The sequence below is a fragment of the Antedon bifida genome, chromosome 4 (genome assembly GCF_963402885.1).
Source record: "Antedon bifida chromosome 4, ecAntBifi1.1, whole genome shotgun sequence".
Lineage (NCBI taxonomy): Eukaryota > Metazoa > Echinodermata > Crinoidea > Comatulida > Antedonidae > Antedon > Antedon bifida.
Genome location: NC_136229.1, coordinates 3,667,827 through 3,695,746, shown reverse-complemented (window position 1 = coordinate 3,695,746; position 27,920 = coordinate 3,667,827). Strand labels below are relative to the sequence as shown.

Sequence of the window (27,920 nt, the reverse complement as noted above, 5' to 3'; positions counted from 1 at the left end):
AAAGTTATTGTCTTAATAGATGGATGGAACACCTTGTCATATGACACCATCTCATAACAAGGAGACATTTTAGGTCCCAAAGTTATTGCCTTAATAGGAGTTTTACTGTATACACATTGATGGAACATCTTGTCAGGTGACGCCATCTCATACCAAGGAGACATTTTAGGTCCCAAAGTTGTTGTCTTATAGATGGATGGAACCACTAATCGTGGAACACCTTGTCAGATGACACCACCTCATACCAAGGAGACACTTTAGGTCCTAAAGTTATTGTACTAATAGGAGTTCTACTGTAAACAATAAATTGAATTTTCTCAGTAATATCTAACAAATTAGAAAATGAACGATAAACTTCGAATTATCGAATAATTATTTGCACGACTACCCTGACCTTCATCGTCAGTGCTTCTATAAAAAGAAAACACGTCGAAGACAATTTATTTTAAATTATGCATCGGATGAATGTAAACTAGAACTTACAATAATGAAAAAGTGGATTTAACATTTAAATGCTTTGATTTTTGTGAAAAAGGTAATCTATACAAATAATATAACAATTGCAACAACGTTAATGGCAATTAAAAGCAAGTAAAAAGAAATTGTATGTGCATAGCATCACTCACGATATTATACATTCAATATAGCTGCATTTCAAACTGTCAGAACATATTGATCAATTTCTGTTTGGTATAAAACAAAACGCAAAATAAGCTTATTAACAGAGAGATCTATTATTCGTTTAATGGTCGATTACCCACGATTCATTAAGCTGTTAAGTCAATGAAGAACCATTTAATTGGATACACAAAGGGGGCGGGATGAGGATGGGAATCGTAGTAGTCTATTTACGGTTCTCAAAAGTTATTACCAAAAAAGGTGCGCAACCTATGTTATTCTAAACTAACTAATTATTATTTTGTATTCTAATATCGACAACATTAATGCTTGATACCTACGCGCGCATTTGTGACGTCATGTGCGCTTGCGTTAGGTGGTTGACAATGAGGACATTACGTACATGTATCATGCGTGGATCTATTAATGTACACGTAACAAACAACCGTGTGATAGTGTACAGCTGCGCTTGCATGCAAACGTACATAACTTCCTTAATTGTTAACATAAAATGCAATCAACAATAATCAAGGATTACAGTCTATAATTCAATATACTAAAATGTTCAAAGTAGAAAATTATGGTTCCTTTAAATAGGAAAAACCACACACAATGTAATTCTTAAAATATTGGATGGCATTCGAGAAAATGAGCTACGTTTCTTCAAGGTCTTTGGTGCATAACGTTCAAATATAAAATATTTAGGTCTGATCCGAACATGGAGGAATTCTATACTACCATACATGGTCCGAATATTTACTTTACTGTTTCAGTACAGTTTTCCCATTGATTTATTCAATTTGACGTAATAATTGTTTTAAACTAATCTTACCAACACCTTAAATAAACTGGTCTTTCCACGTATCATTTTGATAAAATCTTACTTCTTTTTCTTCTTTTTGATGTGTGATCTGATGTTAGTTTTCTGTACTTCACTATAATTCAACATAGACAGCATTGTTTTTAAGTTATTATCGGGTTCTTTGTCCGTTAAAAAGTAATAAACAGCGCTTTTTAAAAGCTCCACTCTGGCTTCAGAATCGCTTTCTAATGGAATAGCTCCCTCGTAAACCTCCAGCCGTTTGGTCTCTCTAACCTTTGCCAACTCCATTTCGGTCTTCTCCAGTTTCTTCAGCAGCTGCTTTATGTTGGCACTCTTGGGATCTGCTTGTGCACCAGCTACTAATTCCTCGTCATGTTCTATTGTCATTGCTGCCATACCTTTTTGATACATCTCCAGATACCTCTCCTGATGAACTCCCTCACGTTCTTCGTACTCTTGTTCCATGTTGACTATCACTTTTTCTAGACGATTGATTTTTTCCTCTCGTTTACTTAATGTTCTCTCGGTTTCTTCTAATTTCTGCCGAACTTCTGCAGTTTCTTCTTGAGATTTCTAAGATGAAAATTGATATTATTTTTTAAAAATGCAAATATTATCTTTTTATGATAGATTACCATAATGTGGACTTAATTAGTAAAATAAAAAGGAATGAGGAGAGGCACTCACGACATTTATGAATGTCGTACCAACAATCACGTGGTAGAGACACGTTCTTAAGAACTGAAGAATTGTAATAATAGTATGATTTACAGAAGTTCATTTATGAATATATCATAAAGATAACATCCAAATCGTTTGGAAAATATGTTATCATAAAGGTACTTACATATGGTAGTTTAATTATGTATATATTTTGTCATAAAATTATGCAAATTTTTTAATACAATAACAGATGCTGTAAATGTAAATAAATCGATACTGATAATAAATATAGTCAACTGGTATCAAATTGTCAGGTGTACACTAAAAATACGACTTTATTTCATATTGTAAAATTGTTTTTTTGTCATCATTATCAGGCTTATGTTTTTAATAATAACTATGCACATTTTTTATACCCAAGTTATTTTTGTCATGATTTTAATTTTTTCTTAAGAGACCATGTTTAAATGTTAATTATTGAGAATTCCATTTTGGATATATGACACAATAACTATTACCATTCTAATTTTCTTACTGATTTTTTTCCAAAAAAAAAAGGTAAACATGATTATCTAACCTTTAAAGTTTCTTCGACAACTTGCTTTTCTTCGGTCTTCTTAGCCTCCATTGCTTTGACGCTATCAATTTTCTGCTGCTCAAAACTTTCTATCAGCAAGTCTTTTTCTTCTATCACGCCTTCCAACGATGCTACGTAATGATGTAAATCTTTTACTTGTTTATCTCTTTGTTGCAATGGTGTTAGGTACTTTTCACCCGGCCCACCATAAGGATTTGGCTCAACCTTAGTGTGGGTCTTCTCACCTCCCGCCATGCTGGCCTTGCTCGTCGCTCTTCTCATAGGAGGAGGGGAAGGGTCGTGTGGCATTGGTTTAACACCAAACAGTTTGTTAGATTTTGCGAAGTCTTTCCTAGCATCCAATGTCTTTTTGGCTTTTACTTGAGAAATCGCTTTCTTTGCCTCCCAGAACTGCCCTGGTTTGAAGTCGCTTTGGGAGTCTGGTATAGGATCTGCTGCAGTTAACACAGCTTTGTTTGAATGGTGCTTCTCTGACTCGTCCCCACTACCACTCGTCCTTCGTGTAGATACTGGCCGTTTCTTTGGAGTAGTTGTTTTAACTTTAGCAAGCCTCGTTAGCTTATTTTCAGAAGGAGGCTTTGGTGTTGAACGTAGTAGTGACGATTTGTTGGACCTTGGTGCCAACTGATGACTACTACTATTGCTTTTGGTTACTTTCTGTTCTTTTACCTTTTCTGGAACACCTATAAAATAAAAGAAACGTACGTAGATAAATTACAAAGAAGGAGGTAAAGACCGACGTTTTGTGTGTGTTAAGCTCTGTCTACACTGTGATTTCCCAAATATAGTAGTGATATTCCCAAATATAGTATTGATATGACATCATCATGTCCTTATATGGGCACATCACATTTGTTGTCACATAAAGTTTGATAGTGTAGAAAAGGCTTTACCATACCGTGAACTTATCATGGCTGTCAAACTTTGTTATACAGATGGGGATGTTGAAGCAAGTTCGAGATAAAGATGAAGAATTGGAATCATACACCATAGATATCACAAGAGTCCAGTAGTGAATAAAGTAGATTGTTAATCTCAAAGTTTCAGAATGTAAGGATCATACCATTCATCAGTCTGTGAGTTTTATCTTCACTCTCTGTGGACATCTGTGACTTACTGTCTTCACTAGTTTCAGATGGATTGGTTACGATGGACAAACTGTCAACAGATGAATCAATTGCTGGTGCCTTTTCAGCGTTATTCATCGTCTCGTCTGTCGTAGTCTTGACTGGCGACTGTGGTACCTCTGGTGGAGGAGATACTGGTGACGGCGGAGCAGCAAGAATTGGTGATTTCGGAGTTTCGTCATTCACCAGAATATCACTGGGTTTGATATCACCAGACGCGACAGCAGTGTCATTTAGAACTGGTGAGTAACTAACGACCTCACCTTCGATGACTTCGGTATCTTCGAATACTTTCGGCTCAACGTCTGCGTCGGACGTCTTTTCGACTGGTATATCATCGTCATTTGGAGTGTCACTTGAGGTTGGTAGTTCTGCAACCTCCATTAAATCGTCTATGTTGGTCGTCACACCACCGTCTCCCTCTCCACGTGGCGATGAAGGTTCAATAGAATCGTTGTCAATATTAGCAGATATATCTTCGTCGCATTTGTTCATACAGTTCTCGGTATTAGAGTTTTGATCAGATAGAGATGCAGACACTTTGGTTAAATCCAACAAATTGGCTCCTTCTAATGCCTCCAGAGCCATTGTTCTAAACTACGGGTCGACTAACCTTGTTATCCTCTTGTTTGTTCAGTGCGTAAAAGTTGATAACATCACTATCAATCTAAATGTTTAAAAAGAGTTCAATAACCTATTAGTATTATCACAGCATGAATATTTTGCAACGGATACAACACAAAGATGTACGCGCAATATTGACCAATCACAAACCGCTGTTTGGTTTATCCGTCGACTTTGATTGGCCAATTTGGTTGCGAATTAATATTGTTATATGTTGTTTCGTTTGAATATTAGCCAATACAATAGAGTAGCGAAATACAGTAGGGTAGATATTTTTCTAAATGCCGGTTCTGGAGAGGCCTACTAATAATTATTGAGACCAAATTGGGAGAAGGGTGATTGGACGGATTCTACGCGTGTACTGATATACAACAAGTTTCTATTATTTTTCTATTGGTAATGGATTTGTAATTAGGTATTCATTCATAATGTTAATCAGTTAATCAGTTTTTAGAGCGTTAAACAGGATACTGCGCCCGCTTCCTGTCACCCGATTCTCGTACGGTTCATGTCTAACAACAAGAAACTGCTGCGCTGTTTCATGTCAAGCGACCATAACAGGCCCGTCCATATCACGCATGTGTCACTGTTGCATGTCCCAGTACTGTACTACTGTAAAACTTCATTCATCTAATGTGAAATTGTCCGCCGGCAACCAGAGTCGAGTCGTAGGCCCAACCAAACAATGGAACTCGCTCGTGATTGGTGAACATTATTATAGACCTGGGTTAAACTAGGAGGCCAAGGCCCTAGATTTGTGTATGTTTCGAACAGTGTATGCAATTCTAGGATTTAGATTTCTGTTTAAGCAAACTATCAGGATATTTCAGTAAAAATGTCGATGATTTTCCACCAAGAATTAGTTAGCGAAATGTCTGTACAAGTTCGCCAAATTTGGTACGGGTTGACCTGATCGTCTCTAAAATGGGTCCGATATCGCCTTGGACGAGTCCTCCTAAATACCAAGCCCCCCTATCAATAATTATAACTTGGAGGACCCTCTTGAACCATGCTTGAACCGACCCGACCCGACCGATCGTATGTCAACCCTTTCTAGCCTGCCTAAGGAGACCGTGCAGTTTTGTGCCAAGATAAGTATAAATAAATATAGATATAAGTATATATAAATATATGTAAGCTAGGCCTAGCCTAGTGGTGGCCTGTAGTAGGCCTAGCTAGACCTATCTAGTAGGCTAGGCTAGCCGTGATTATTTACCCATGCATCCGCCTCAGGATGCTCTAGCTGATTGCTCTATGAGGCCAGGCCTCATTATACCCTAACACATTTTATATATGATTCATACCCAAGTTTAATTAAATGCTAAATGCCTAGTAGTATAATGTTCGATTCGGGTATGAACTGACCAAAATATATACAATTTGGGTAAGAGTGGCATGGGTACGAGTTTGTTATGGTACGAGTTTGTTATGGTACGGGTGAGCCAGTATCCCCTCCCCCACCCCCTTAGCTAGGCTAACCAATGGCGATCCACCTATGGCATGGCTAGGCCCAGTAGTATCATCCATTTCCCGGTCTTCTTGAGATAAAATTAAACTAATGATGTTTAACTACATTTTTGCTACAAACTACAGCACTAAACTACTAAATATGTCCGGTCAACCCCGTCCCGTACCCATACCAACTCATATCCATGACAGCTGATGCGTATCCAAGTAAAGTTGAATGCTATGTAAAACATTTATTATTTCTTGAAATGGGACCCTCTACCCACTTCACGGCATTTTTCTCGCTCTTCTGTGGTCGATCTATAAATCCTATGATAGACTTTAGGATTTCGTATTCTTCTAGATAACAATTTTTTTTTAAAAAACATCTAATTGGTTAGTGTGATTAAATTTATATTTGTACGTATGTTTCAAACCAAATACAGTAGGCTTACAGTTCTGTATTTAAATTTAAAACATTTCTATTTCCAGATGGTTGTAGCTGTGCTTTCAGAAATAAAAGATATCGTCATGAATTTTTCCCACCCTCGTACCTCCTAGAATTTGATACTATTAATGCTGTATGAAAATATAAGAAGGGCAATTTCTATGGTGAGAAATTTCAGTGCATATTTATTTAAATTACTTGGATCTGGGCAATGTCATCAGATAATGATTTGCACATACAGTAGTTACACTAACCCTATTATCAACTAATAATGTGATTTAATAATATTTTTTACAGTTATTTGAAGAAATACATGATTCATTGTGGAAATCGAAGTGATTCAAATACAATAAAAGAGGATAGAACAAATTTGTTGAAATGATGTCCACCATTATTCAGATGTACTGTACATTGTGCACAAAAATATTAGACAGTAGGGTCGTTCTATGCCAAGTTTGGTTTGTTTATTTTCAAAAATGAAGTTTTAACTGGGGTTAGAAAAAGTCACCATTAATGTCACATATTAATAATGCAAATACAAAATAGAAAGTTGTTTGTTGTTTCATATCAAATATAATATGGTACTTGGTTCGTATATGATTGAACAAATATCTTGTACAACTTTAACTTTATGTATTGTCCATGTGTGCAAATCTTTTTTAAATCTAGAGTGACACTGCCAAAGCATAGAAGTTACAATTGTAACAAAATAGCACCCTTAAAAATTAAAAATGCTTTTTCAAGTAAAAATATTAACTATGAATTATTTTACGTTCATAAAGTTAGGGGAGACTGTACTCAATAAAAATATGTAGTTCCCCATAGTATCTCAATTGTGTGTACATTCCATTACCCAAATGATATCGGACCTATATTTTAATGTATAATAATAATGCAACTATAAATGTACATTTACACAATGTTTATGCAAAATGTTTTACCTCTATAATATAATTTCAAAAGATTTTAATTGATTGACTATACATAATAAATATTATTTTATTAATTTTGATTTCATTTACTTTACAATAGTATCTTTTGTTTTTTATTAAATATGTTAATTAGTAACCAACTGAAATAAAATTTAATACATGTTGCGATCCGTGAAATTAAACTATATTAAAGCACTAATAATGTATTTGACTTGTTTGCTTTAATTAATTATCAACAACATTTACACTAACACCAAACTGCAGTCAGTCAGCCATAACAGGTAATTTTATGATGGTACACTTGTTCGGCTACCATATAAAGGAAGAATTTCCAGTATACAGAATATGCCACTGGTAAACGCGCTAGACGAGAAGAATACAGTAATAGGATGTACAACAAGCCAAGTTTAATTGTTCTAGATAGTTATTCATTTAAAATACCATTTACATACAGTTATATACAATAAGGATTTAAAAATATTACATACACTATGACTATATGAGTTAATTACACAGGCTTTTGCCAGTATTAATGTGCAGCAATCATACCAACTCACCCAGCCTGATGAAGTCAAATTATTAATATACATGAGCCCAGACATCAATAAAAAAATTAATGCTTATATCAATAACAATGACCAGATTATTTTATTGTTGATCAACTTCACAATTTACAAAAGGGCCAAATATTTCATTATTGACTGATTTGGTAAAGGGTGGTGGCACACCAATAACTGATTCTACCTATCCGAAAGATGCATTGGTTTTATAGTAGATTGATTTGGATGATGCTATTGTACAGTTATGTATATGTTATTCTACATATATGTTACTCTACATATACAAACACATTACCTGGTTTATTCTCATTGATGGGTACACCCACACTTTTACATAAATTGTCCATATCTGTAGCTGAAAAATATAAATACGTCACTGCATTAGATATTTTAGTAATGATACAATAAAATTAGCTTTTAATGTTACCATGCAGCATACAAAATATATATATATTTCTCACAGAATTTGTTATTAAGTGTAATAAGTACTTTTTAGGATGAGAATTAAGGTATAATCTCTGAGAAGCTACTTACCACACACAAATGATGTGAACTGATAAAAATTGCTTTGCTTTGGTGGTACTGTACCTCTAAATCATGCCGCTCTCCTGTGAGTGGTGCTAAACCATTCCAAGTTTTTCAAGAGACCTTCTAGTATAGTACAGTATATTGAGAAATTTGATTTGATACACTAATAAAGATGCTTAATAATATTGGCTGCTACCATCTTCCGTTAACTGCAATGTAGAAATTGAGACGGACAGTAAATTTTTGTTTATTAATATTAAACATTTCATAAACTGTAACATGGCTTTTACAGTGGTCGTACAGGTATAGAATATAATATAATGGATGGTTTTAAATTTGTATAGCGCTGCATACTAGTGCTAGTAGTATGTAGTAGGCTAGGCAGCCTTCATCATTAGGTCCTGTTTTTAGTATTCAAAGAAATTATTTCGACTCAAGCTTTCTTTGAGACAACTTTGCTGTAAGTATAAGAGTTAGTTAGTTAGTTGCTGGCCAGAGACTCGTCAATTTATTGTTGATATATTTTATTACTCCATCGTCGGTAACATATTTTCCCGTAACAGTAACTATTATTTCATTTCATCACATTTCATAATTTGTTTTTTGCCTTCTACTGGGTATAGGTAGGAGGTAGAGCCCGCCGAGGCACTCTGGTAGACACGAGCTAGGCCCCCATTAAAGAAGACCAAGGCCTACCCGTAGGCCGACCTCTCTCGCGGAGTGACTAATAAGCATACGCGGCTAGAGCGAATCTCTTCCCGGTTCCATACACTGAACCACCACTCTAGCTAGCCTACAATATTTAGTGAGACTCGTCAATTTACTATTAAGGCATGCATTGCTAGATATTTTACACATTGATAATACATTTTCTCATATTGGAAGTACTTATTATTTTAATTCATTATGTTTCACACTTTATTTTTTTAGACATTAGTTTCCTTCCTTGATTGAATGAATTGAAAATAAATAAACATATTGTATTACTTAAAGGTTCCTTTAGCAAAATGGAATAACCTTTCCTGTAGTATAAGAATACAAAAATAATTGGGAGCTCCGTACCTGTGCGATGAAGTCTGTGAATTAAAGAATACTCGAGCGGAAGAATAACACACACACTAACCTAATCTATTTACCAGCAAAACAGCGTCCTCTCCGATTTTTTCGCGTAGATTTTAAATAACGAAAAAATAAATGTCAAATAATAGCTAATTAATGACTAATTATTACACACACTTAATATTTAATAGTGTAAGTTTGTTCCACACATAAAACAGCATTTAATTCCAAAATTGTAATACAATTATATTGGAAAGTTAGATTTGTATTGGTAATTGAAATTTATTATTTGGACTAATAATAAAACACTGTAAAACAGCATTCAAAAACTATCGCGGAAAAATACTTAATCATTTGCAATTTTGTTCAAATCTGGTACAAGCATTTTATATGTATTTGTTCATCTTTGGTAGAAAAATTGGGTAATTTACTAAGATTTTAGATTGTTTGGACCATTTGTAGTTTCAAAATATGATGCCTATGAACACATATGCAACTTGAAGTGACACAAACGTTTTTTTTACGGAGACAGAGTATTATTCTTTAAAATAATGTTACTATTATTAGGTCTAATGCCTTATTTTAAAATGTATTAAACTTAGTTGATTGAAATTGACTCTTTCAGGTGTAGCTACTACACATCTAAATGAACTACTTAATATCATTTTATTAATTACACATAAATACGGGTACATGGGAAGAGGATGTTATCAAAACCAGTAACACCCTACATGGCAAGTGCACCCGTAGCCAGTTTTTTTTTCTTTAAAAAGGGGCAAATGCAAGCAACTGAAGAAAAAATATATTTAAGTCTACCTATTAGATGAAAAAAAGTCTGCTGGCTAGGAGAATTGGCCATAATTCTCATGAGTTAGGCATTTACTAGCAATTTCGCTGATGGTCTCTGTGTTAAAAGGGCACTTAAGAAAAAAAAAGTGGGTGGAACCCATTTGTTGAAATAAATGTGAATATGAATGAATGAATATTCGAGGGGCCATTATGATGACGTCACAACATTTTTCATGAACTAAATTTCTTCATTTCAGCCTTTTAGTGGAATATTTAACAGTAACATGACTAATAATGATTATTATAACAATTATTATTTCGCATAATATGTGCAACTTCCATCAATTGGTACATGTGTATTATGAACAAAGTGAACATTACTAAAAGTAGGCCTTTAATAATGCTCTGTTGCAAAATATACTCTCAAGAAGAAACTAGGAAATTAGGAGTGTTGTATGTATACATTTTATTGCAATACCATATAAACCAATAGTAACAACAAGACGTGTAATTTATTGTACTGTTAAATAAAACAAAATACTAATTTGTACTATAAATATCTAAAACATCTTTTATTAACAGTAATTTCTTTGTCACACTAAAATATCACATACAACTAAAATTATTTGATATTTATTTTTAAATGTTTATTTGATAATGCTTTTTCATAATTAAGGAATATTTTTAGGTGCTAAATTCTGTTTTGGACGGGTGATGGTCCTAACAGTGTCATTTCATCCTCAAACCCTATTTCTTCATATGTCTGTTTATGTATTCACACGATCCTGTATTTTATCCTGTAACAATAAATACAACTGTAATTACATGATCACCGAAACAACTCATTAATAACATACAACATAACATATAAGGATGAGTAAAAATGTTAATGTTAAACAAACCAACTATTAAATTGTGTAAAATAATATGCCATGTACAATGTTGCCATTGCAACTAAATAAAAACACAGAAATGAATACAAGTGTAACTACACATTAACACAAACAGTGGATAGGGGAAAATCTGGCTTTGTACTAGGCTGTATTGTAGACTTACTTTTAATCTGCACAAAAATATCCTCATCCTCATGATATTTCATATGGACCACTACTGTAGCTTTAAAGATTGATTGAAAATAATTGTTAAACATATCAGCCTTTTGTTAAGCATCTCAGCTTAAAAACAGAAGTACCTCCAAGATTTAAGGCTGACGGTTAAGAGTAATTAGATTTATAAGACTTCTTCATCCAAGACCAAAATTTGTTGTTGTTATTTTTCATTTCATTAGCAAGTGCTTGTAAGTAAGAGTAGTACTTGCTCCTACAAAGTTTTTTGAAATTTGCACGAGCAGTAATACAGAATCAGTAAGATACTTCTTCTTGAATTTAAGGATTTTTCTTTGGACTTAAGATGAGCAAAAACTATGTATAAGTACGGTTAAAGAAGAATGATAAGAATTAAAAATGTCATCATTACAATTAACACTATTAGAAATATCCTTATTGCAACAAATCAGGTCTAAAACATAAGTAGGTTCTTTATTAATTACATTGAAAAAAACCAAAAAGGATTAAAAACAGAGTCCAAGAAACTTAAAATCGACAGCTAGTAGACAAACCATGTAATCATTATGTTAGTTAATATGTACAGCAAGTTGCACTGGCAATGCAACGAATAGAAAACACTGGCATCAATACCAATACAACTACACAGCACAAACATTGAATAGAGGCAAATTGGGCTGTCTACCTGACTGTGCACAATACCACAAAGTGAATAAGTGCAAATTTGGCTTTAAACTAGACTGTGCTGTAGACTCATAACTTACTTTTAATGTGCACAATATCAACATCCTCATGACATTTCTATGGGAAAATTTTGCAAGTCCAATAGCATGCATGACAACCTGTGGATAGAAGCGCAATGACTGATTAGGACATATTTCATAGTTAAATCATGGACCTATAAATTAGATTAATTTATAGGTCGATGGTTAAATTATCAAGTTAAAATAGACAGCTAGTAGACAAATCATCTAATGATATTATGTTAGTTGATATGCTATGTAGGCCAACATCAAGTTGTACTGGCAATGCAACTAATATAAAACTACAAAGCACAAACAGTGAATAGAGGCAAATTGGGCTGTACATGGCTGTTTAGTAAAATCACAACTTACTTTTAATATCAACATCCTCATGATATTTCTCTGGAAATGCTGCAAGTTCAATAGGAACAAACTGTGGACAGAAACAAAATGATAATGCCTAATTAAGACATGTGTAAACTATGAAGTCTAAAATAGACAGCTAGTAGACTAGTATTTTAGAGCTAGTATTTTATCTTCAACAAGTTGTACTGACAATGCAACTAGTATTAAAAACCCAGCAATTTATAGCTTGTTGACAAACCATCTAATCATTTTGTTAGTTACATGGCATGTACAAAAAGTTGTACTGGCACTGTACTAATATAAAATAAAACTCAGTGTACAGTTACAATGATATACTGTAAAATCTTTTATTTTCATGGCACTAAATTTTTGCAATTTCATGATTTCAAGCATTTCGCCATTTTGATTTTCATAATGGAGCGTTTATGTGAATCAAATTTGCTGGCTTATAATTAAACAAGATAGTTGACATCAGACATCAGCCAACACGAAAGTTTGGCAAGTGTAAACCTGGACAGTGGGGAAAAACAGTAAAACTGTCATAACTTGTGAATGATTTTTACTTACTTTACAAATTTCAAGAACATGAAGAATTTTTTTTTTTTGACTGGCTGAAATATACTTTTGGACCACAGTCCAAACATCGAAAAAAATGTACATTATTAAAATCTGCACCACATGAACTGTGGGCCTGCCGGCCCATCATCTTCAGTTTTGGGTCAGTCATAGGCGTTGGGCACAATAGTCTTACCGTTGGGTCTGATAGTTCTAATGTTTAGCTGGGCTTGGTTGTTTTATATTCTGGTTTGAAAATCTTTTTCAATATTTTAAATAACCAATATTCCATGATCAACTGTTTTATATTGAGTTCTTATACCTACTTTTTAACATGCCATGGATAATAAAGAGATATAAAACTTAAGTTTATCGTTATAATAATAATATTCATTTTTTACCTAATTTTACATTTGCAATCTTCAATTTAGTTGAGTACTGCGTTACGTAGAACATCATTTGACCTATTTTTCAAAACTGAGGGGAAAAAAAAGTGCAAATTTGTTTAATACAGTAGTACAAATTCATCTGTTTTATAAAATGTTGTTATTATGAATGAACCGATCACTGATTGTCTTTTCCCATTAAAAAAAACAAATTTGCGGCCCAAACGTCCTAAAAGTACATTAGTTTGTCCTGATCGTCTTGAAATGACCCTCATCATCTGTGAACCCGATTAATAGTTTGACAACCGGCTATCCCACTAGGCATAGGTTTAATAGGATCCGTTACGAGTAAGCCAAATAATTAGGTAGTACGGGTTTGCATGGGTACGGGTTAGCCGAATTGAGTACAAATTGACCAATTTGGGTACGAGTTGGCATGGTTACGGGTTGACCAGCATCCTTCCTACTAACCTTCTTGAGGCTATGGCATAGGGCCTATGTGGTGGTAGGCTAGAGGGTCTAGTAGTAGGCTAGGCCTGGCCTACCTAAACAACAAGGCCTAGCCTAGAGTAGTAGTATAGTAGTACTAGCCTAGGCTAGTAGACTACCTAGAGGGGATTCTAGAGGCCTATCATAACCTACTACTAGATGGTCAGTTTATTCAATATTTAATGTACATCTAATAGAATTTTAAGGGACAAAGAAAACCAAGTGGGAATTGATCAACCAGATAGATCCCAACTAACAACATTCATACGAATGAGGGACGAATTGACCAGACCGATTCAATTCAGCAATTGGTCTAGGTGCACACGGCACGTACGTAATATGTGGTAGCTGGTTGGCCAGCAGGCGCGACAACTTGTTAACACAGTTTTACATCGATATAATATACAGTATCTACTATATAATTAAGTTTTAATATAACTAAGCTTATATAATATTATAGGCAGGATAATGCATCACTTGATATGTTTTATACTTAATTTAAATAGTTTATACGTAAGTATTATTTTTAATTTATGTCAAAAGATGACCTTTTGATACGCGATTTTAAAAATAAAATATCACTTTTAATCTGTCAATAAAAAATTAATAGATAATAAATAATATGTCAGGCAAGTACAAAAATATAATAATGCATTTAATTAAATTGTAAATGAAATGTCCATGTAACTGATATTACAATATATTTACAAAAATGATAATGGTAACAATTAATAATATCAATTGGCATTCAGTCTGGTTGCCGGCGGACAATTTCACGTTAGATGAATGAAGTTTTACAGTAGTACAGTACTGGGACATGCAACAGTGACACATGCGTGATATGGATGGGCCTGTTATGGTCGCTTGACATGGAACAGCACAGCAGTTTCTTGTTGTTAGACATAAACAGTACGAGAATCGGGTGTTCCTGTAGGCCTACCGGTGGCGAGAAATGGCTTCACGCCGCCATATGGATAGGAATTAGCCTATATAATCCAAATCATTAATTGTCTTGGTATTAGATAGATATTTAAACTAATTTCTTTAGAAATCATGCTTCTTACATTATATTATAAACACAAGTAGGCCTAAAGCAAAATTATTATTGACATAAATAATACTTGCTTTTTCTAAATCAAATACCGGTGTATTTATTATGCATATACACATTTGCGAGTCATATTTTTTATTGTCCATGGCGCAAAGTGCATATCATGCGTTTACTCATAGCACTAGTCTTATAAATCAATTCCATTCATTTCACAATTGTTATTACTACGCATATCGAATGGAATTGCATCATAAATCATACGATTATATTTTTACACCAATGTTTTTAAAGATAATGAATGTAATTGTTGTATATAATAAAGTTAGAAATTATATATTTAATTAATGCCTCGTAGGTATTACACATACAGTCGTTTGAGATTTCAAAGTCCAATCCTATCCATTTAACAGCTTTTATATATAAAATCATTATCACAATTAATACGCGCAACAGGTGTTTGATGGGTAATTTTCTCTCATAACCATTTTAACGTCTATTGTTTAAAAATCCAGCATTTAAACTCATTTAATATGTATATAAATCTATAACAAAAGTTTTACTAGCTAACTTGGTATCAACTCACCTCGTAAAAGTGTATATAGAAATAACTGCAGTGATTCGGTGTCGTATTGGTAGAAAGTATGAAATACGATAAGTTTGTATGGAGTGGAGTTGTTTGCTTAGCGGGTGCAACAACACAACTACAGAAGCGTATCTGTCTACCGTTCATCTTCTGGACCCCAGCTGTATGAGTTTCGTGGCGAATAAATCGATATGGATGCATCCATTATTAATCATAGGGGAATTTAATATCTATAACTCGATAAACAATGTGAAAACCGTCATCCAATCAAATCATTTGGATAGGTAGGTAACTATAGTAAGATGATTACACGTGTACGTGAATGGATTTGTTTGTAGTAAGAGAAAATAGTAAAGTTTCGACTTGATAATATCCCAGAGAATCTGTTATGTTATCAAAATTGACAATCAAATCAAGATTTGTGTTAGTTAACATAGTTTTGTATTTCATTTTTGCTGTTTTATACTGTAGATGTGTAGCAATAAAGTAGTTTGGTGTTGCTATTTGCTATGCTAACACTAATGAAATTATTCCCTGTATCCTAAATTCAATTTTATTATTATGGCTACACCCATCACGCTGTAAAAACCTGTTTAGTTTCCTTATCTACGTGTTATGGGAGATAAGTGCTTACTTACTAACGTACGATACCACACATCGTAATAATAAATCCTATATTATATCGGTAACATTAACAATATCCTGTTTAATATTCAAATTACTGTATGCATAAAATGAATGGAACCATTTAGCAGCTGGGGCTTACTGAATTTATTTGCATAAATTAAATTGTTTTCAAAACTTAATGTCTGTCATGTTTTTGTATTATTATTTAGACGACAGTTTGAAAATGACTACAATGTAATATTAGTGGAAGAAAATATTTTTATTCCATAAATAAAAAAAAAATAAACATGAAACAAGTTTTTGTACATTTTTATACTGTATACATTTTTAGCTTTTTTTATTGGCAATATGTGTGCATTTTGTCTATGATCATAAATAAATTAATCATTAGTAGCCCAAGTTGCCATCGTACATGCTCTAATAAGTATTAGTAGCCCAAGTTGACGCCATATTGCATGCACTTATATTTTCTGTACAGTATTAAAGTAGGCTGGCTTCATAACCTGAGTATTTTCTCTTCTTATATCTAGGCTACTACGTAGCTCAAATTTAATAATTATTCAGTCATGCTTTATCAGTGTGTCATTTATACAGTTTTAGGCCCTTAAAATATGGCTTAATATCGTCTCTTGGGTAAGGTTTCACAGCTAGACACGTTGCATAATTTTCTGGTTGTTCTATCCATAATTTATAGTGAATGTTCTTCGAAGTCAGCTTCTCTGATATCGTTCGCAATTCGGTTTCATCTTTTGCCTGATAATTGAAAAAAAATGTAAATATACAATACTGTGCGACGTTTATATTATTTTACTGTTATTAATATTATTATTATTGTTAACTTACAATATTAACGTTTAGCGTTAAATCAATATTAAGCATTGCAATACAGCCATGATGATTAGGAATAGCATTTTTACTAAGAATTGACAATTTTCTATGTACAACATCGAGTGTTTTACCTCGAGAACAACTTTATGCATATTATCTAAGTCTGATAAATACTGTGTCACGTTTGAGTCTCCATTAAATTGGTGTATAACAGCAGTACATGCATGACAGGCCTAAATTGAAGAAAATATAAACATTTTATTAAAAAAAAGACATTTCTTAGCTAGGCCCACAGGAGATAGAGGCCACAGGGATGACTCTATTTGGGGCACAACAAGCTCTTTTTAGCCGCTTGCTTCTGAGTGATAAGACGTGACTTTTCGGGCTGGACGATCGACTTTGTTTCCAAAATACTTTGTAAATTAATCACTTTCATACCTGAGCTATAACTGCACCAGTTGGCCATTTTAGGGTTCTTAGGAGATCGCCACGTACAACAACATATTGCACTAACGATGTCATTATTGGTATAAATTAGTAAACATAGGCCTATATGCCTGGAGGCGCGCCCAACCTTCGTTCTCCAAAAATCAACAGTATGTAGCGCCCTCAATTTTCAAATGTAAAAAGCGCTAAAAACAAACAAGTACGTTAAAGGTAGATTTGTGTTATAAAATACTAATTGTAAGTATTAACAATGTATGTAAATATAAATCTTGGTATTATAGTAATTAATACATTGCAACTGCTTAACAAATCGGGGTAATATTTGTCGATGAGGTAGATTTTAGACATGTAATTATCCAGGCTTGGGCTGTATGCTAATCGAAAGTAGTAGGCTAGGCGGCGGCCAAGTGTATAACACTAGCGCGCCAGATAGTAGTCGTTTCATCCCACAGGAGCGGTCATTATAATCTACGCCCAGTATCGCCCGACATGGTTGTATGATAAAGTTATATCAACTACATGTTATTAACATGATAAATTTAACTTATATATATTTTCTTTACAGAAATGAGTTAATTAAACCATGGAGCTATAACATTTTATAAACTAGCTCCATGATTAAATTAAACCTTTCATTCATTATTGGCGTTGAACATCGCTTATCACACAGAGGGCGGTCTTCAGTTTTGGAATAAACCTAATCAGTATTTTTTCACATTAAAAATGTATAAAACATACAATTAAATATCACAATATATATTGTAGGATGTACTTTATTGAGAAATAAGATAATTCTTTTTCTACAAATTGTTAGTTACTATTACTAATCATCCATTTCAGTATCAAGAGACCGTTTTCATCAAAGTATTTATTGTAAACATCCAGACTTTCACTAAATTAATAATAAGTGGAGTGAAGGGAGTGAGAAAAAGACTATTTTATTGGCTATAGACTGGATGAATCCCTGACTGGATCACTATACAAATATGGACAAATTTAGATACCATTCAGGTATGTGAAATAAATCTTTATTTTGCTTCATCAACTACTATAATATAATAATATCAATTTCATTCAACTACTTTACATTGATTGAATTGTGAATGGGTGTAAGATGATGATAATAATAGCAGGGCATATTACTAAGTCTATACTGGTTTTCTTCATCTTAACCGTTTAATAAAAATAAATTAATTTCCAGTATATATCACTGTGGTTTAGAATCTCTTTCTACAGTTCTATTGATCTATTTATTTGGGGATTTATTCTTAGAACGTCAGCAATTTTTAATTAACATATACATAGTGTATTTCTATCAAACTATATTCAAAACTTTCTATTATTTAAAAGAAAGTCAGGTCTCGGGTCCATCCTGTAGTTTCCACAGATTGGCTTCTTCATCAGTACTTCTATGAATTAGTTGGGAAAATGAATGCTAGTTGATCATACCTAGTACCGTTTTGATCGTGCGATCATTCGGAAAAACACCTCACAACGCTATGTTGAATGTTGAATAAAATTTGTATCCAATGCTTGTAGGTCCACTGCATGATCTTCAGCGACTAGAAGAGGCTGAGGATTCAAATGGTACAAGTAGTTCTAAGATGCAGCAACTAAAGCAACTGGAAAAGAAGATCCAAAGTCTGTCTAGCAGACGAGATCAGTTGAAATGGAGACTAGAAATGGCACATGGAAAGGTAATGTCTGCTAGAAATATATATGATACTGTATACACTGTTTTTAAATGCATCCAAACATAGGAACTATTAGAAAATCTCTGATTTCAGCTTCTAATGTATAATATCTACAGTATGTATATGCCAACTGGGGTGGGATACTGTTATATTAAATATTTTATGAAACACTGTACATTCCTAAAGCTCTGTCTACAATATCAAACTTTATGTGACAAAAAAAATGTGTGGACATGATGATGTCATATCACTACCATATTTAAGCATATCACTACCATATATGGGCACATCACACTGTTTTGTCACATAAAGTTTGACAGTGTAGACAGAGCTTAATAAACTCGTGTGCTAATTGTCTTTATTTACCTTCCTGATTTGTTATTTTTTAGATAATACAAAAATTGTTGACTGGAGACAGAAGTGAGAATATGTCTGATCTAGCATCATCAGATGTTTACCAAGTGTCATGCGATGCAGTCAGCAATGCTAGGAACCAAAAACTACAACAAATTCATAATTTATATAGGCTTACAGGTATGCATATTTCCATACTATTTTTAGTTGACAGCATGGATGGCAAACATCAAAAAGGAAACAGAACTTTTCACATGCGGACCTATATACATGCTTGCTGAAAAACGTACAGAGTGGTGAACAGAAGATTAGCGTTTAAAATGATGATTTAGTTGAAAGCTGTAACCACATTTATGATAATACCTGTTGTTATGAGTTTTTTCATATTGTTAACAGAAATTATAAATTAGCCAGATGAAATTATGGAATGTGAAACAATGTTATAGAAATATTCCAACTGCTTTGATTAATATTCTGTATTTTTTCTCAAATTTTCCTTAAATGGTACTAAATTTTCCTATAATATAGGAAATTTTATATAATAAACACTATATCAATGTAAAACCTATGATTGAGAATTTAGCATTTTTAAATCTAATGTATTACTTTCAATTTTAATTCTTTTAGGAATATCAATAAAAGAGGTCAAAAGGAATGTTGTGCGTTTGACCTTTGACACTTTCAATAATGGTAAATTTTTTGAGTCTTACTATGTTGAGGTCAAAGGATATAATGAGCAGCTAACAGTGGGAAACCACTCCCTACCACATTTCATACCGGTGATCAAAATCGCAGAGCAACATTTGGGTGATGGCCTACGTACGTTTGCGCAAACTGTAATGAACATGTTGAGGGCGTTTGTTTGTCGTCGACAGTTTGTCAAAAACCTGCAGGTAATAATAAAATCAGTGCATTTTTGAGTACTTGTAAGCTTTTGTGCAATAAGCAAACAGTTTGACACTTATATTTTGATGTAACTTTGACTTCATAACATGGTGAGAATGCAATATACTTGTATGTATAAATATAGTAGTAATATTAACACACATAATACTCAAAAGTTGAAAATCTCTACTCTGGAATTTTAGAAACCACTATATAATCTTTCTTCATCAATACAGTTCTTCTATGAATGGATGACAAGTTGAGAGCAAAAATACTAACTGATCATACCCAGTACCATTTCCTGATTTCACAATCAGGAAAATACCTTACGTTTTTGTTAATCTTTTTCAGACTCATTTGTCAGATTATTTAATGAATGAGATCAGCTCGAGCAACTCGTATGATTTCTGCTGTTTGTCGTTGACAGACTTCCCAGGCCTAGAAATACAGATGATGTCTTCCCTTGATAAAAGCCACCCGAGTCATATCAAAGTGATCAAGATGAACAGTAAGTAGTATATGTTGGTTAAATTGACATTGTAGCTTTAAGGTACACCCAATGATTACATACTTGTGAAGCATACATGTAGAGCTTCACAATTGCCCTTGAAAAATAAGGTTTTTTATTAAAAATTCTTGGGTTATCCTCAATTCATTCAGTTATTATTGTTTTCTTGTACTTTTTCTTTTTTTTTAAATTTGTATCTGTTCATGAATGAGCTGAAATGCCCATCTATAAATCTATTAAAACTTTATACAGGGGACAGTTTTATCCTGCATTTACAAAGTCATTTAATACATTTAATCTTTTCAGAACGGTCTCGTGTTATTTCTGAATTGGAACAAGAAAGGTTATCAAGAATCACTAAGTCATTGCTTGTTGCAGAAATGCCAGAAATTAATCTTGTAATTGCAGAATAATTTTTTTTATTTTTATTTCATACGCATCCAATTACAGGATGGATAAGCTATTTAATAATTTATCGTTCTTATAAACTAAGTCTCATTTGAGGCTTAGGGAGATGAAAGAGTCATGAGTTACAACCGTGGCACTAGGTCAGGATTGAACCCAAGACCTTGGAATTGGAAGGAAAGCACGTTAATGATCAAGCTATGGCTCCAATTCATTATTAATTGAGGTCAATAATGCAGTTTCACATAATGTTATTATTATTAATTTTTGTAAGCATAAAAATGTAGAATAGAACAATTTACCAAGAATAAAAATCTATCTCAGAACTTTCAAACGCAATTATTGCACCATGAGAACAATTTTGAAATTTCAACAGTTTCATTTTGTTTATATTAACGTATAACTTCGTCCTACGACACCACTAGCATTTCTAGCACTACCAACTACTTTCAACATGTGCAGGTGATTTTTTAGAAAAATGGGCAAAACCCCAAGTTTTTAAAATTCAATTATTATGTGATAATATTGCTATATATGATCATATATTGCATTATCATCATCGTATAGTGCCAAAGAACCCAGTTATGTCAAAAAATAAAAGGGTCGAAATTTTGCCATCTTTTGAAAAAAATCCCTGTACTATAGTACAGGGATTTTTTCCAAAAATGCCCAAAATCTCACCTTTTTAAAATTTAATTATTATGCGATAATATGGCTATATATTGCTTTGTATCATCTTATAGAGCCAAAGTAACAACTTTTGCAAACCCCAAGTTTTTAAAATTCAATTATTATGCGATAATATAGCTATATATTGCTTTGTATCATCTTATAGAGCCAAAGTAACAAGTTTTGTCGAAAAATAAAAGGGTTGAAATTTTGCTATTTTTCGAAAAAATCCCTGTACTATAGTACAGGGATTTTGTCGAAAAATGCCCAAAATATCGCCTTTTCAAAATTCAATTATTATGCGATATTATGGCTATATATTGCTTTGTATCATCTTATAGAGCCAAAGTAACAAGTTTTGTCAAAAACTAAAAGAGTTGAAATTTTCCATTTTTGGAAAAAATCCCTGAACTATAGTACAGGGATTTTTTCGAAAAATGCCCAAAATATCACCTTTTTAAAATTCAATTATTATGCGATAATATGGCGATATATTGCTTTGTATCATCTTATAGAGCCAAAGTAACTAGTTTTGTCGAAAAATAAAATGGTTGAAATTTTTCCATTTTTGGAAAAAATCCCTGAACTATAGTACAGGGATTTTGTCGAAAAATGCCCAAAATATCACCTTTTTAAAATTCAATTATTATGCGATATTATGGCTATATATTGCTTTGTATCATCTTATAGAGCCAAAGTAACAAGTTTTGTCGAAAAATAAAAGGGTTGAAATTTTGCTATTTTTGGAAAAAATCCCTGTACTATAGTACAGGGATTTTTTCGAAAAATGCCCAAAATCTCACCTTTTTAAAATTCAATTATTATGCGATAATATGGCGATATATTGCTTTGTATCATCTTATAGAGCCAAAGTAACTAGTTTTGTCGAAAAATAAAATGGTTGAAATTTTTCCATTTTTGGAAAAAATCCCTGAACTATAGTACAGGGATTTTGTCGAAAAATGCCAAAAATATCACCTTTTTAAAATTCACTCATTATGCGATAATATGGCTATATATTGCTTTGTATCATCTTATAGAGCCAAAGTAACAAGTTTTGTCGAAAAACAAAAGGGTCGAAATTTTGCCATTTTTTGAAAAAAATCTCTGAACTATAGTACAGGGATTTTTTCGAAAAATGCCCAAAATATCACCTTTTTAAAATTCAATTATTATGCGATAATATGGCGATATATTGCTTTGTATCATCTTATAGAGCCAAAGTAACTAGTTTTGTAGAAAAATAAAATGGTTGAAATTTTTCCATTTTTGGAAAAAATCCCTGAACTATAGTACAGGGATTTTGTCGAAAAATGCCCAAAATATCACCTTTTTAAAATTCAATTATTATGCGATATTATGGCTATATATTGCTTTGTATCATCTTATAGAGCCAAAGTAAAAAGTTTTGTCGAAAAATAAAAGGGTTGAAATTTTGCTATTTTTGGAAAAAATCCCTGTACTATAGTACAGGGATTTTTTCGAAAAATGCCAAAAATATCACCTTTTTAAAATTCAATTATTATGCGATAATATGGCTATATATTGCTTTGTATCATCTTATAGAGCCAAAGTAACAAGTTTTGTCGAAAAATAAAAGAGTTGAAATTTTCCATTTTTGGAAAAAATCCCTGAACTATAATACAGGGTTTTTTCGAAAAATGCCCAAAATATCACCTTTTTAAAATTCAATTATTATGCGATAATATGGCGATATATTGCTTTGTATCATCTTATAGAGCCAAAGTAACTAGTTTTGTCGAAAAATAAAAGGGTTGAAATTTTTCCATTTTTGGAAAAAATCCCTGAACTATAGTACAGGGATTTTTTCGAAAAATGCCAAAAATATCACCTTTTTAAAATTCACTCATTATGCGATAATATGGCTATATATTGCTTTGTATCATCTTATAGAGCCAAAGTAACAAGTTTTGTCGAAAAACAAAAGGGTCGAAATTTTGCCATTTTTTGAAAAAAATCTATGTACTATAGTACAGGGATTTTTTTTCGAAAAATGCCCAAAATCTCACCTTTTTAAAATTCAATTATTATGCGATAATATAGCTATATATTGCTTTGTATCATCTTATAGAGCCAAAGTAACAAGTTTTGTCGAAAAATAAAAGGGTTGAAATTTTTCCATTTTTTGAAAAAATCCCTGTACTATAGTAAAGGGATTTTGTCGAAAAATGCCCAAAAATATCACCTTTTTAAAATTCAATTATTATGCGATATTATAGCTATATATTGCTTTGCATCATCTTATAGAGCCAAAGTAACAAGTTTTGTCGAAAAATAAAAGGGTTGAAATTTTGCCTTTTTTGAAAAAAATCCCTGTACAGAGATTTTTTCCAAAAATGCCCAAAATATCACCTTTTTGAAATTCAATTATTATGCGATAATATGGCTATATATTGCTTTGTATCATCTTATAGAGCCAAAGTAGCTAGTTTTGTCGAAAAATAAAAGGGTCGAAATTTTGCCATTTTTGGAAAAAATCCCTGTACTATAGTAGGCCTACAGGGATTTTTTCGAAAAATGCCCAAAATATCACCCTTTTAAAATTCAATTATTATGCGATAATATTGCTATATGATCATATATTGCGTTATCATCATCTTATAGTGCCATAGAACCCAGTTATGTCGAGAAAAAAAATCTTTAGTATATTAGTATTAGTATATAAAGATTTTGTTTTCAAAAAATTGCCGAATATGACCTTATTAATAATATTTAAAACCATAGTAAAGATCCCGTTTTTATAGCACATGTTATTATTTCGTTAAGTTTCAATAGACTACTGCGCATGTTAATACATGATCATCAACAATTATTTATGCATAAGATAAAGTGGATGCATTAATACATAATTTTCCCATTTTTATTAAGAAAATGGAATGGAGAAAAAAACAATTCTGTACTGTCAAAATTTGATCCTTTTATTTGTTGACACTGCAGGTTAGGCCAATTATGTGTCCATATAAAAATGATGATAAATGTGCACTTACTAACAATAGCCTACTATTTGTTTATTGTACCCTGTGATGTAGTCAGTTTTACCGAAATATTTCTATTGATGTCATAAACATTTTTGCTTTGTGTGTGATTTTTTTTTTCTGCGGACAGTTTTTAAAAAGAATATTTTTTTTCATTTTACCGACAGAAGAACTTAAATTAAAAAGCAAAAAAAAAACATTTTTAAAGTTTTTTTATAGTTTTAGTTTTTTGGTTTTTTGTTTGTTTATGTGTTTAGGGTTTTTTCGCGTTTTGTTTTTCGCGTTTTGTTTTTCGCGGTATTTTTCGAGACGGAGATTTTCGCGTTTTTATTTTTACTGAAAGAAGAACTTAATTACAATGGTTAGTGAAGGAATCGAACCACTTACCTTGTTTGTTGTCTCAGTGTGTCTCTGCTGCTGCACGACGTTTTACTCGTTGAGCCGTTGAACCCGGGTGATGGATCAAGCGTTCTTTTGTTCTTTCATGATGGATAACGCGCATGTGTACAGGGAATTTGTGACATCATCACTATTAATGATTAGAAAAATTATTTAATTAAATTATTTAGTTATATTTAGTTATAATAATGATTATTTTTAATGTGTTTTTAAAGCTAAAACATAAAATCTTGTTTTTTATTTCTGATTCAATCTAACAGGACACTGAGCTCGCCTTGCCAAGATAGGAATCGTAACATTCCTTTGATCTTATGTCTGGCTGCGACAAATACCAACAGTAGGTGTAACTACGCAGCGCGCAGTGTCTGTTTAACGGGGGTGGGGCTCGTGTCGCTGTCGCACACATAGCAGAATTATCAATATCTCTCCCCTTGTAAAAATGGTATCGTCTCGTCTAGTTTTCCCGCACAAATCGTATTTACGAAAAGCCACCACCACGTGGCAGGCAGCAGCATCAAGCGAGTTATTGTTTGGTATATGATAGGCAAATACAATATAGTATTAATACTATTTTAGTCCTCTAGTCGGATCCCTCTAGCCAATGAGCTTATTATATAGATTGGCCAAACTATAATTAAAGCTCATTATTCATTGATTGGTTCTTCAGAACTGGCTGGCTAGGCTAGGCCCTAGCCTCCTTCCTAGAGTAGTAGTTGTCAGTCAGTGTCACTGTACCACCACCAGGGAAGACAGGCAGACCATAGCTAGTACTAGGTAGGCTTAGGTAGGGCTAAATACTTTAGGCTCAATATTAGCTAATGACAGTGTACAGTTTCTTTCAGGTTGTACCAACCAAGAGAGATATTGATAGTGAATTATATATATTATATCTCTGTATGTACTGGCACTGATGGACACTGACAGTACTTCTTTTGCACACTCTACCTGTAGATGGCCACACATGATTGTTTTTTATGACGTTCAGTTTTATTTTAAATCAGTTTAGATCAATTATGAAGCCAGCAACAAGTCTTCAACAAGCTCGAAATAAATTGGATAGTTTTCCTATTGCATTGTCTCGATGTTCGCAGCAGGTAGGTGATGAGAGGTTACCACCAATAGTTGTCTGCTTATCCAACCAGCATACAGTCAGCTCTTTCAAACAGGGTTTCTCAGTCAAATTCATTCGTTGATAACTGTATTCTTTAAAACATACTCTTGTGCAATCCACTCCAAAACACCAACCAAATTGTGTATCTTTTGTGCCCATCTTGATCATCTAACCTTAGAGGGATGGTGTCCAAAAAATGTCCACTTGTTTAGGCCTAAACAATATAAGTAAGCTGTACTTATGAACAAATGTGCAATGTTAGTTAGTAGAACTTGATTAGGATAGAAATACTGTACTATTCAGCCTACGCCTCTGTTATTCATTACTTTCCTCATCATCAGTCAAAGTTGTTTTTCAGGCATCAGCATATGCAAAGTGCGTTTCTAGTAAAGACACAGTTTCCAAGAATTTGTGTGCAAATGAATTTCAAACATTTTATAAATGTTTCCAAGCAGCAGTAAGTATAGGGCAACTATGAATACTGTGTTAAGCTCTGTCTACACTATCAAAACTAGTTTGACAAAAAAAAAAGTATGTGCCCAAAACTCTGGAACACTCTACCCCTCGAAATACGCTCATCAAAATCTGTAATCACATTTAAAACTAAACTCAAAACTCATCTCTTCAGAGAAGCATAATCACACGCTACTACTTGCACAGATCTTGGAAAACACAGCGCTTTGAAACCTTTGTCTCTTGCGCTTTATAAATGTTATTTATTATTATTATTATTATTAAATATGTATCAATGTCTATGTTTGGGCACATCACATTTTTCATAAAGTTTGATAGTGTAGACAGAGCTTTAGTTGCAGAGTATACTGTTTAAATGTAACAAATTCTTCATCTATTCTCTACTGAATATTATTTGTTTTCCTTGGTAGGTAAAAAGAAAATGAATTTACCCATATGCAGCAGTGATATATGTTGTGCTCAGGAGTTACAGCGATATCAATAATAACATACATTTTACTTGGCAACTACAGTATATGGATAGGAACCATAGGAACACAAAGGCCGCTCTTTCTCCCGATAATCACAGCACAAGTCTTTCAAAATTTCGAGTGATAATCTCCTTCCTCCTGCGAAAGTTGCAATTGTTAATGTTGACTGGATATACTGTACAACAAAAACCTTTGATAATGCATAATTATCATTTAGGCTCTACTACTAGGCCTAAAGGTGTAAAATATGTCGCCATAAGAATCAGTGCACATCAGCATATGCCACATTGCCTGGCATACCCACTATTTACAATAGATGCCGATGCCAGATATTTAATAGCACTCTCTGTGGTTTATAAAGTCTTGATTTTCAATAAAATACATTTTTTAATTATAAAACAAAAGAACATAAAGAGTTGATATACTTTTCACCAATTAGTGCATGTTTTTTATTTACATTGTTAAAAATCTTTTTTTTTTTTTCAAAAAACAAATTTCTTATCATTTTTCATCATACAAAAATAGCATACATTTCCTGTTATTAAAAACAAATACTACGTACATTAGCAACTAAACAACGAAAACATCAAATGAAAAAATA

At 32.9% G+C, this 27,920-nt stretch overlaps 4 protein-coding genes and 1 long non-coding RNA gene across 20 annotated transcripts; 3 read left to right on the top strand and 2 right to left on the bottom strand.

Moving 5' to 3' along the window:
- Positions 1-539: 539 nt before the first annotated feature.
- On the bottom strand, positions 540-15,609 carry LOC144839939 (uncharacterized). 12 transcript variants are annotated; one of them, XR_013611813.1, is made up of 6 exons: positions 15,453-15,578; positions 13,345-13,420; positions 12,395-12,455; positions 12,044-12,121; positions 11,272-11,331; positions 10,672-11,012 (listed from the first exon to the last, which is right to left on the bottom strand). XR_013611813.1 is itself a non-coding variant. In XM_078695526.1 (4 exons), exons 2-4 carry the CDS (start codon positions 4,415-4,417, stop codon positions 1,499-1,501), a joined length of 1,872 nt encoding a protein of 623 aa, XP_078551652.1. In that variant the 5' UTR covers positions 4,418-4,496; positions 15,453-15,609; the 3' UTR covers positions 540-1,498. The 12 variants fall into 12 exon arrangements, 1 of the variants encoding a protein (XP_078551652.1); XR_013611814.1 differs by lacking the exon at positions 15,453-15,578 and adding an exon at positions 14,527-14,545; XR_013611815.1 differs by lacking the exon at positions 15,453-15,578 and adding an exon at positions 14,312-14,329.
- LOC144840655 (uncharacterized) lies at positions 5,818-7,353 on the top strand. The gene is made up of 2 exons (XR_013611942.1): positions 5,818-6,511; positions 6,645-7,353. It is a non-coding gene; the product is annotated as an uncharacterized LOC144840655 (long non-coding RNA).
- A 705-nt stretch (positions 15,610-16,314) lies between the features above and the next one.
- LOC144840354 (putative peptidyl-tRNA hydrolase PTRHD1) lies at positions 16,315-17,482 on the bottom strand. Its single transcript, XM_078696143.1, has 3 exons — positions 17,346-17,482; positions 17,039-17,140; positions 16,315-16,832 (listed from the first exon to the last, which is right to left on the bottom strand). Exons 1-3 carry the CDS (start codon positions 17,427-17,429, stop codon positions 16,662-16,664), a joined length of 357 nt encoding a protein of 118 aa, XP_078552269.1. The 5' UTR covers positions 17,430-17,482; the 3' UTR covers positions 16,315-16,661.
- Positions 17,483-17,543: 61 nt separating this feature from the next.
- On the top strand, positions 17,544-21,559 carry LOC144840563 (centromere protein O-like). The gene is made up of 7 exons (XM_078696413.1): positions 17,544-17,591; positions 18,195-18,365; positions 18,894-19,051; positions 19,438-19,582; positions 20,030-20,295; positions 20,639-20,795; positions 21,102-21,559. The coding sequence occupies exons 2-7, from the start codon at positions 18,341-18,343 to the stop codon at positions 21,206-21,208; spliced, it is 858 nt and encodes a 285-aa protein (XP_078552539.1). The 5' UTR covers positions 17,544-17,591; positions 18,195-18,340; the 3' UTR covers positions 21,209-21,559.
- A 4,125-nt stretch (positions 21,560-25,684) lies between these two features.
- On the top strand, positions 25,685-27,750 carry LOC144839984 (NADH dehydrogenase [ubiquinone] 1 alpha subcomplex assembly factor 8-like). 5 transcript variants are annotated; one of them, XM_078695592.1, is made up of 4 exons: positions 25,685-25,797; positions 26,266-26,358; positions 26,734-26,832; positions 27,260-27,750. In XM_078695592.1, exons 2-4 carry the CDS (start codon positions 26,278-26,280, stop codon positions 27,272-27,274), a joined length of 195 nt encoding a protein of 64 aa, XP_078551718.1. In that variant the 5' UTR covers positions 25,685-25,797; positions 26,266-26,277; the 3' UTR covers positions 27,275-27,750. The 5 variants fall into 5 exon arrangements, with proteins under 5 accessions (XP_078551718.1, XP_078551721.1, XP_078551722.1 ...); XM_078695595.1 differs by having other exon boundaries at positions 25,741-25,797; positions 26,271-26,358; XM_078695596.1 differs by having other exon boundaries at positions 25,748-25,808; positions 26,271-26,358.
- Positions 27,751-27,920: the final 170 nt, after the last annotated feature.